The following is an 11,487-nucleotide window of genomic DNA, read 5'->3' on the forward strand; positions in this document are numbered from 1 at the left end:
AGGCAGTTGCAAGGACAAACAGCAGGCTTTGGTGACCAAGAAAGATCATCTACAGGTAGGAATTTTAATGTTACTTGCCAGGCTGACTGAATTCATTTGCAGTAGAGTCTGTTCAACTCACAGCCTGCTTCTTTGGTCTAAACTTCTTTTTTAGAGTCGAGGTTCCTTCTAGCAATGACATCACTGATGATATGAATGATTTTGAATTCTTTGACATTTATATTTATTTTTTATTTTAAATTAATTTGTTCCATTAACAAGAGTTACATAATCTGAGTAGAAAAGGCTAATTTTCATGCAATAATGTAAATTTTACATATCAGTTTATAAAGCTAAAAATAAAAGTAACTTTTCCTATGATTATTATCTCCATAGGAACAATCATCTTTGGTAGTTTCACGTAGTCTTATTTGTTTCTCTCTCCTTCTGCATATGCTGTGTTATTCATTCATTTAGCAATTTTTTAAAATATGTGCATTATGTATGGACCTCATAAAGTTTTACATGATATAGATACAGTAGTGAACAAATACCCTACCCTCATGGAGCTTAAACAATTTTGTCATAAAAATATTTTATGATACAATAGTCACTCTGCTTCATCCATTGTTAATTCACTCGGTGATACATAGTCAAAACTTTTTCCCATCATGCCTTACAGCCCTACCCCTAATGTCCGTGTCCACCATCTGCCCATTTCCACTTCCAATCTGAGTCTCCATTCACAAAACACTGAGTTTCTTCCCCCTTACGTGTTTCTTCTGATTGCTATTAAAATATGTCTGCATTGCATCTTGGTGATGATTTTCAATGCTCACCATTCCTGACTTCTCCACTGCTCTAGTTCCGAGCTGGTGCTTCATCTCCGTCTTTAGCTAGTACTTCTTGCTTTTCTCCTAAATGGGGTATTATCTGGGCTCCAAATTAGATTCTTAGCCTCCATTCTGTCTCTGTATGATCTGATGAAACTCTGCCTGCGAGCTAATGAGTGGCGAATCTCTCCTGCTTCAGTGTTACGTCTGAGCAAATATTCTCTTCTGAGTACTTCTAGCAACACGAATAGGACTCACCGCCCTCCATTTGCATCTATGCATCTTCCTGGGTTGCAAGAAACCTCCTCACACCCAGTGTGTGCTGGCTTTAACCATTCTGTCTTCCTTGCTCACACCTAGAGTTTATAATCCTATCCAGAGTCTACTATAAACCCAAACATTGTATCTCACTTTCGCTTAACCATTCTGTTTCTGCTGTCATTGTTTATCTCTTAGACTAGAGGGAATATTCACAATTATGCCTTGTTTCATTAGACTCTGTCCTCACTACCACCCGAGTGAGTTTTCTAATTTAAAGGTTTTACTGTGCATTCTGTTTGGAGCAGCCCTGCTGTGCCTGCCCATGACCTACATGAAATTGGTTTGCTCTGCACTGCAATGCAGTCTGTGTCGTTTGACAGTCTCCTTCCTCTGTTGAGCAGTGGTCCCATCAAGACATGTGTGAATCATTTACATTCCAAGTGATTCATCAACAGAGGGCCACACTTTAATACCTGCATTCTGCCCCAGTTACTGAAACATTCTTCATTTTTCTTTGAGCCCCCACCTGGATGATGCTTCATTTGAATGGCCTGTCTCAGATGTGGGTTCCCCTGACAATGTGCTTTATTGCACTCTTCCCACTGCTTGTGATACTTGCCTCTGATCAGCATCTCCAGATACTCCATCTGTACTGAATTTCTAAACACAGTCCCTAAGGAGTGGTCTCCAATCCCGCCTGGAAACACTTAAGGAATCCTTTGACTCTTAGCTGGGGGTGCTTGCTGCTAGTCAGGTGCTCCTCTAATTGCTTCTGTTCTCATCCACTAAACTGAACATCTTGAGAGCAGAGACCATTTTAATTATTTCTGTGGCCCCCAAAGTAAGCACTGTGTCTGTGAGACAGTAGGAAAATGAGTGTTAAGTGAATAATTTACCCTTTCATTCACCAGATGAAAAATTAGTCTTTCTCTTGTGATACTCCCACCCAACAGCACCACCCTCCAGGGTGGAATTAACTGAAAGATGAAATTAAAGCCTATAAATAGAATTATTTTGTGAGACAGCAGAGTCCACTGAAAGAAAGTGATAAAGGAATACATTTTTCAATATGTAATATTAATTGTTTTGTGCATTATGAATATCTGTTACTTGATTTATGAAATACAATCTCCTATTATCTGTTTCCCTCATATTAAAATCAATTTGTACTGAAATAGTGTCAAGTAATTTTTAAAATGGCTCAAGAAAAAAAGCATTTCTGACTATCCTTGCAATTTTTCTATAAATATGAGATAGTTTCAAGCATAGTAAAAAATATATAAAAATAAGTATAATAAGTGAAAAATATTTCTGTTAAAAATTTCAGTTAGACTGGGCAGTGGTGGAGCATGCCTTTAATCCCAACACTTGGGAAGCAGAGGCAGGAGGATCTCTTTGAGTTCGAGGCCAGCCTGGTCTACGAGAGCCAGTGCCAGGACAGGCTCCAAAGCTACAAAGAAAAAAATCTTGAAAAATCAAAAAAAAAAAAATCCAATTAGTTTAGGGACTATAAATGAATCCAAGGAATTAGATCCCTTTAGCTATGAATTCTTGAATTCAATAAATAAAAATAGAAAACATAACAATGAAAAAGAAAAAAATAAGATCTAAAATGTTAATAAGTACTATTGGGATTCATTTTATATGCCATTAATAAATGTAAATTAAATGTGAAATTATCTAAAAATAATAATTGAGCTTATATTTACAAATAAGAATGCATTCTCTTTTAATATAATATAATTTCTTTGAATCATAATATCTAATACTTAGTGATACAAATTAAGATTTTTGAAAGATTATAAACTTCCTCATATGTTCTTCTGCCAAGCTGAAAGACTCATTTAGTGTGTTTCTTTTAAATTGACAGATAAGTGATGGCTACCTTTATCTTTAGCAGAGCTGGCATCAATGCCTGGTTCACTCCATGTCTTATCAAAGTTTCTTTCCATGGCAGAGGGACAAAAAAAATGTCCACTATATTTCAAGAATATTTTCTCTATTTAACATAGGTGATGAAAACTTTCAAGTTATGATCTATAAAGAATACACACTTACATATTAATCACAGTTAACACAAAAAACTCAATGGAATTTTAACACAATCAGACAGACAGACAGACAGACACACCCATGCACCATCTACTGCAAGAAGAAGCTTCTCTTGATAGTGGCTAAACAAGGCATTGATCAATGGGTATAGCAATACCGTTGGGAGTCATTTTATTGCTATGATTTTTAGCAAAATAATAGTATTAGGTTCCCCCCAGGGTTCATGATCTATCTAGTTTCAGGTACTTGGCCACTTTAGCAATGTCAGGCATGTATTCCACCACATTGACTAGATCTTAGACACAGTCAATGGAACTTTCTGTTGGTTACTCTGATTGCATATTGTACTAGTATATCTTGCAGGAAGGTCACTGTTGTAGATCACAGGGTTTGTAGCTGGGAGACAGTGATGATGAACTTTTTCTTCCAGTAGCATACAAAGTCTTCAGAACCATGAACACTTATCAGCAGGTGTAAAGCATTCGTTAGGAATCAGCTTGACCTCCCTGTGGTTGATAATATGAATAAGTGTTGTAGTCAGCAACAGAGCCTTAGCGTCAGGTTGTAGTTAGTGAGCAACCAATAGCCTTGACCATAGCCTGTGATGTTAAGGGAGTCCATGGGACCACCTTGGTCAATGACTCAACACATATAACTCATTCTTGCCACTGTGTGGTTTTACTTTCTCTTTTGAGAGGTAAAAAATAATGGCATCTTGAGATTTTCAGGCAAATGGATGGATCTAGAAAAAAAACATATTGAGTGTGATAACCCAGACCCAGAAAGAAAATATAATATGTGCTCATTCATAAGTGGCTTTAGACATAAAACAAAGAAAAAGCATCCTACAGTCCACAACCCCAGAGAACCTAGACAACAAAGAGAACATTAAGAGAGACATACATGTGTCTAAATAGGAAGGAGAAAAGGAAAAGACCTCCTGAGTAAATTGGGAGTGTGGGAATCACGGGAGAGGGTAGAAGGGAAGAGGGAAGGAAGGGCGGGGAGCAGAGAAAAAATATATTGTGCAATAAAATCAATAAAAAAAAAATACAAAGCAAAACAGAAAACACCAAAGCTCTCTGCCCCTCTGCCTTCCTGGTCATGAAATGAAGACACAGAGTGTGAGTTGCCCTCACTGCAGTACGGAGGATGCAGGGCAACTGGACATTTGAGAGAAAATCTGTAAAACTTTCTACAAATGTGTCATAACACAGCACTCTACACTTTAGGGTAGGCACAGTGACAGCTGCCATTTACTGAACTGCTCTCCTTAACCTAGACTCCATGCTCCTCTCCAGGACCTACCACGCCCCAATACATCTCATCACTCAGTGTTTCTGATGAGAAAACCCAAAGATCAGAGTTAATGTCTGCCCCCACTCTCACAGGTAACTGGAAATCCAAACTCAGCTATGTCAGATGTCAGCACCTGACAGTGACCCACATTCTGTTCCCAACTCAGCAGGAGTCTGAGTCTTAGAACTACCAATAGAGAAGCCAACTTGAGGAATCTCTCATTTGTTATGAGTTGATGACAAGTCTTTATGTTACTGACTCTACATATCCCAGCGTGAAAACTGTTCTACTTTCCAGAGAGGCTGAAACCTCTTGGTTCACTAGTGACCCTAGAACTCTCATTGATCTGCCAACATTACCCCGTCCCCTGAAAGCAGTTTTCTCTCTTCTCCTCTCCTCTCCCCTCCTCTATTCTCCCTTCCCTCATCTCCCCAACCCAGAACATTTTTATAGTTTGATAATCATCTTTTTACTTTACCACTAGGTGAGAAATGATCAATTTAATTACAAAACTTAAAATTTTTAGCCTTTTGAACAATTAAATAACCATTCAGATTAAGGATGAGATCTTTGTACGATAACTATTTATTTAACAATATATCCTCGTGAAGTGTTGCTAAAATTTTTACAAATAAAGACTTCTCCCCCTTCAGTTTTTTTCCAAGTTTACATTGGTGGTCACTTCATGACAAGTGATTGTTATGGATCCTAAACTGACCAAAATTATGAAGAACACCTTCTGAACTGGATGTGTAACAACACTTGTGAAGGGTCTTTACGAGTATATCCATCTTAAGCTCCCGTGACTGTGATTGCTGGGACATGCTAACTACTAACGATGAGACGAGTGGAGTAAAGGGCAGATGCAAAAGCAGGTTTGAAGAGTGAGAAGTGGTCACCATGATGCTGACTAACTCGTCAGCATGCATGTGCCATCAATACTCAAGAGTTCACACTTGCATAACATTACCTGCTAGGCATTTAAACACAAATCAGACTAGTCACCCAAAGTGTATAAGACATGTCATCCTTGCAGAATACATTACTATGGACAAAAGGTGTCTGGGAGGCTTTTTTGGTGTGTGTGTTCTGTGAGGTCTATGCGTGTGCATATCTGTGGAGCTCAGTGAATCAGATAGACGTCTGGCCACCTAGCTCCAGGGATCTGCCTGGCCCCACCTGTGCTGGGGTTACAGACAAAAGCCACCATGCCCAGCTTTTCCTATGTGGCTTCTGAGTCTTGAAACTCAGGTTTGCATTTTACCCACTGAACCATCTCTTAGCCCAAGTTTGGGTTTTCTGTCTTAGTTTTCCTCTTTACAATTCATTTGATTCCAAGATCACCTTCTCATTTCCCCTGTTTTTATAGCCTTTGCGTTTCTGTTCTACTTTAAAAATTATTAGGGAATATGCGATAACTTCTGTCAATTCCTTTTTAAAGTATCACAAATTAACAGGTGTAAAGGGATTCACATGAAGCTCACATGTTTAATATGATAGCAACCAATTCTCAGGGGAAAATCTCTTGGGAAAACATGTAGGGAAAAATTCTGGAAACTAGCTTCCTTGTCATTTTAATATAGAAAGGTTACCTTGCTTTTTTAGATTCCATTCCAAGTGATTTATTAATGGTGGCAGGGGAGACACAGGCCAACAGAAGCACATTTACTTCCTGTGGCACTGGAAGAACTATTGCCAACAGTAGCTACAAACACCAAGGTTTGGTATAAGCAGCCAAACCCACTTCCTTTGTCAGAGATCCAATGGGTCAGGGGTGAAGTGTGAAATGATGTTTGACAAGTTACTGAGAGACTTTGTCATAATAATTCTGCCTGTGTTCTAGAACATAAGAGTTAGTTTGAAACATATGCTCTCAGAAGCTACTGTGACACATCAGACTCTAATTCTGTGCATCCTTCTCTATCTCGCTAGCACTCCATCATGTAATTAAAAGACTAAATTTCATTGTCGTTCATTCCGTTGTAAGGACTTTAAAAAGACTTTGAGATAAGCAGTAAAAATCTTAGTTGCCAAAGTGCTGAAAATGTACTTCACCTGTTAAGCATGAAGCCAAATTAAAGCTTTGAAACGAGAGGAGAGCTGATCCTATCTATTTTGAGGTCGAGTTGATCTTCAGAGAAACTTTATAATTTTAGAATCATCTGTATGGAGAATGTCCCTTTTACCCTGCCTTGACAAGATGTTTACTCTTCCCTTAAAGGTATCAGATCCACACAGGACTCCAGCATTCTATCATCAGACCTACCCAACCCAACTGTCTACCTCTAGACAACGCAACCCTACCTCAAAAGCTGAAGGAGGTCGGCTATTCAACTCACATGGTTGGGAAATGGCACTTGGGGTTTTACAGGAAAGAATGCATGCCTACTAAGAGAGGATTTGATACCTTCTTTGGCTCCCTTTTGGGAAGTGGAGATTATTATACACACTACAAATGTGACAGCCCAGGGATGTGTGGCTATGACTTATACGAAAATGATAACGCTGCTTGGGACTATGACAATGGCATATATTCAACACAGATGTATACTCAGAGAGTGCAGCAAATCCTAGCTTCCCATGACCCCGCCAAACCTATATTTTTATACGTTGCTTACCAAGCTGTGCACTCACCCCTGCAAGCCCCTGGCAGGTATTTCGAACACTACCGATCCATCATCAACATAAACAGGAGGAGGTACGCAGCCATGCTCTCCTGCTTGGATGAAGCGATCCACAATGTGACCCTGGCTCTAAAGCAGTATGGCTTCTATAACAATAGCATTATCATATACTCCTCAGATAACGGTGGACAGCCCACAGCAGGAGGAAGTAACTGGCCTCTCAGAGGTAGCAAAGGAACATATTGGGAAGGAGGCATCCGGGCAGTTGGCTTTGTGCACAGTCCGCTTCTGAAAAACAAGGGAACGGTGTGTAAGGAACTTGTGCACATTACAGATTGGTACCCAACCCTGATTTCACTGGCGGAAGGGCAGATTGATGAAGACATTCAGCTGGATGGATACGATATCTGGGAGACGATAAGTGAAGGTCTTCGTTCACCCCGAGTGGATATTTTGCACAACATTGACCCTATTTACACCAAGGCGAAAAATGGCTCCTGGGCAGCAGGCTATGGAATCTGGAACACGGCAATCCAGTCAGCCATCCGGGTGCATCACTGGAAGCTGCTCACAGGAAATCCTGGTTACAGTGACTGGGTGCCCCCTCAGGCTTTCAGCAATCTGGGCCCAAACCGATGGCACAACGAGAGGATTACCTTGTCAACTGGCAAAAGCATCTGGCTTTTCAACATCACCGCCGATCCATACGAGAGGGTGGACCTCTCCAGCCGGTATCCTGGCATCGTGAAGAAGCTGCTGCGGAGGCTGTCACAGTTCAACAAGACGGCCGTGCCAGTCAGGTATCCCCCGAAGGATCCCAGAAGCAACCCTCGACTCAACGGAGGAGTCTGGGGCCCGTGGTATAAAGAGGAAAACAAGAAAAAGAAAATAAACAAAACCAAGGCAAAAGAAAACAAGCAAAAGAAAAGTAAAGCGAGGACGAGAAAACAACCAGCGGCACACTCTTCAACAAAATACCACCCACGTGTTACTGCCGGCTGAATGCAAGACTTTCTGACTTGGTTAAGCTTAAATCGCCTGGTTTCCAGGTAATTCAAAGAATTTGCCTCAGAAATACCACTGCCAGTCCCATTGGGCGTATTTTCATTTTGCTCTCTGCCAGCGGCTTCTGGCACCTGGCTGCCAGTGTGGGCCAAACTATCCTCCTGCGTGCCAAGGGCATTGCTTCTGTGGGCCACACAGAGAGCGGAGTGCAGTTATTTATTTCTCTCTGTCCTGTCAATGATTAGTCAGTTGACAAAACAGAACGCTTTGAATTGCAATAGGGACGGTGACCTGTAGAGGATGGAAATCAGACATTTGATACAGTCGAAGACTGTGTTACCTCAAAGGCCTAAAAACAGTATTTCTAAGAGAAAATTTTTATCTGTATCATATGCAACTTGGGCTTTTTTATAAACAAATTCTACTTTGTGCTGTCTTTGCCGCTTCTCTTAGTGAACAGCTTGCTCCTCACCACATCCTACTTAAAGCAAAAGCAGATAATGTCTGAGCATTGCCAGAAATGAATGTAACTACATCCCAAACACTTTAATAGGACAATAATTTCAGGTGAAAGTACCTAATTTATTTTTTAAAAGAAGTTATGCAGATGATTTTAATTATTTTAATTAATTAGTTTCTAAGTAAGAATTGTATTCCAATTCTTTAAAGTTACTAAGCACTGTCATGCCCTAAATCACTGTTATATTATGTATGTTCATTAAATATAAAAGGAAACTCATTCAGAAAAAATTACAGCCTTCAGTTTTTCACCATTATTTGAATGTAAGACGATAAATATATTTTTAAATTTTTGTAAATTTGTGATTGTACAGAGTTGATTTTACTTTTTGTTTCCACCATGAACTATTTATGTATATTAATTATTAAAGTGATTTATTTTATGGCATTAGTGTGGCTTTTCCAATTTCATTATTACACTTCTAGATACAATCGTATTATTCATTTTGACAAATAGAAATCTTCTTAGTGTTTTTAACTGCCCAGGCTGGCCTTGAATTTGTAATTACAGGTATAAAACAAATGCCTGGCAACAGGCAAAAGTCTGTGCAAATAGGCATTTGAAGGGACGGTGTGCTAGCATGGTAATAAATAAAGATTTTGCAAATGAAGAGAATTATTTTCTCACATGGCTACTGCATTGAGAACAATGTTTCGTTTTGAGAAATAATATATTATTTATATATATATTATATATGCATATGTGAATGTATAAACCCTCCTCTTACATAAAGTATAAGATAAAAAATAGAAATTGAAGATGCAGATAATCTGAAGACAGAATTGAAGAAAGATTACGTGAAATGAAGCCAATCACGGGGCCATGGGACAACAACTGTCCCTGGCAGCCTCGGAGCTTTCTTTGACATGTCTCCTCTGAATGCAGAAGCTGAGAAGCCACACCTGAAGTGCCACGACAGCAGGAACCGTGGCTAACAACCATGATAAAACAGCTGGTGGTAGAGAAGGTGAGTGGGGCCTGAACCGTTTACCATGCAAATATGAGTCAGCAAAGGCTGTCCTTCATGATTCTGAGAACTTGTGAAGGTGTCTGCTAGCTAGTTCTCAAACTACAGACCAAAATGGGCATAGAGGTTTTTTGTTGTTGTTGTTTTGTTGTTTGTTTGTTTGTTTGTTTGTTTAAAGTGCTTGACTGAACCATTTGGTTTCTAAAGGGTATGGTTCCGTTTTGCTCCATGGCATTTCCTGTAGCTTTTTCTCATGACAACATTGTCAGTCCATTTCTTTGTGGGATGCAAAACAGTGCTGTGACTGTTTTAAGAGATGACATAGGCTTTGGTAAAGTTATAACTAAAGTAAGGTTTAGAAGAAAAACGGGTGTGAGTGATGCTTGGTTGATCCAGGCATGGTGGCTCACACCTTTAACCCCAGCACTGGTCTCTAAAGTGAGTTCCAGGACATTCAAGGCTGTCATACTGAGAAGCCTTGTCTCCAAAACAAAATAACAAATTTTACCATGTGGTCTTCTCTATGGCTCTAGTAAGGAAAGGGAAGAAAAGGGACCAAGGTGATAAATTAAGATTGTATTAACCCACAGTGGAGCAGTTAAGTGCTACCTATTGTGCTAGGATTATAAATAACTATAAATAACTGCAAATTCTTAATACTGTATACAACCGAAAGATTTTCTGCCAGAAAATGGCTAAAGTGATCTATTGCCATTATGAGAATATTTTTATTTATTACTTGGCAGTTTACTGCATGTAAACAGTGTATTCTAATCAGCCCCCATTACCTACCCACAGAGCCCTTTTCTCCCTCCTGCTCCCGTTAAAAACAGAACTAATCATCTTTTTTTTCTTGAGACAGTATCTCTTTGTGTAATCCTGGCTGTCCTAGAACTTACTATATAGACCAGGTTGGCCTAGAACTCACAGAGATCCTCATGCTGCTGTATCCCAAATGCTGGGATTGAAAGAGTATGCCATCACCAAGCCCAGATTTTCGTTTTGTTTTTAAACCAGGTCTCCTGTAGCCCAGGCTGACTACAAATGCCCTATGTCCATGTGAAGGACTGTCTCAGTTACAGCTCTATTTCTGTGAAGAGACACCGTGACTAAAGCAACTAATAAAAGAAAACTTTTAACTGGAGGCTTGTTTACAGTTTCCGAAGGTGTGTCCATGACCATGATAGTGGGGAACACAGCAGCAGGTAGGCAGGCAGGGTGCTGGAGAAGTAGCTGATTATATCATATCTGCAAATTGAAGGCAGAAAGAGAGAAACTGGGCCTAGAGTCAGGTATCTAAGCCTCAAAGCCAATCCCAGTGACACTCCTTTTCCAAGAAGGCCACACCTCTTAATCCTTCCTAAACAGTCCATCAATTAAGAACCAAGCATCCAAATACATGAAATTATGGGGGCCATTCTCCTTTACACCACCACGATGGTCTTGAGCTTCTGATCACCCTGCCTCTACTTCCAAGTGCTGGAATTACAGACGTGTGCCACCATACCCACGTTAGAATTAATTATCTTTAATACCATTCCTCATAATAAAAGAATTGACAGAAAGTTCAGAAGTTTCTAGAACTATAAAAACTTATTACTGGAACATGGAGTTACAGTTAAACGTTCAGCAAAAAAAAAATCAAATAAAATAGAAAGCAAACTTTATCTGTATCATCTTTATTTCCTCATAACACAGACCATTGCCTTTCTAGCACAGTGCTGAGGGTTACAGAATGCACTGCCTTAAAAGTGATCTCCAGGAAAGAAGCATTGTGAATGACTTCTTTGTACCACTTTGGGAAAAGGAAAAACTGTAATTATCAGATAAACATTTGTGTCTCTGTAGAAATATGGATGCTGAATGATTTGTGGTTCAAATATTGGTATTTTGTTATGAAGCTATCCAGACTTACAGACTATGAATCTTGTTTCTGGAAAAGATATG

The 11,487-nt window shown here is 39.5% G+C and overlaps 1 protein-coding gene across 1 annotated transcript in view; it reads left to right on the plus strand.

Annotated features, from left to right (window-relative positions):
- The window catches only part of Arsj (arylsulfatase family member J), a 47,404-nt gene extending 39,193 nt beyond the window's left edge, over positions 1 to 8,211 (plus strand). Inside the window, exon 2 of the mRNA XM_057793619.1 lies at positions 6,646 to 8,211. Coding sequence (XP_057649602.1) covers positions 6,646 to 8,050 — 1,405 coding nt within the window. The 3' untranslated portion in view covers positions 8,051 to 8,211. The remainder of the gene's footprint in view (positions 1 to 6,645) is intronic.
- Positions 8,212 to 11,487: the final 3,276 nt, after the last annotated feature.

This window comes from Chionomys nivalis, chromosome 18, assembly GCF_950005125.1.
Source record: "Chionomys nivalis chromosome 18, mChiNiv1.1, whole genome shotgun sequence".
NCBI lineage: Eukaryota > Metazoa > Chordata > Mammalia > Rodentia > Cricetidae > Chionomys > Chionomys nivalis.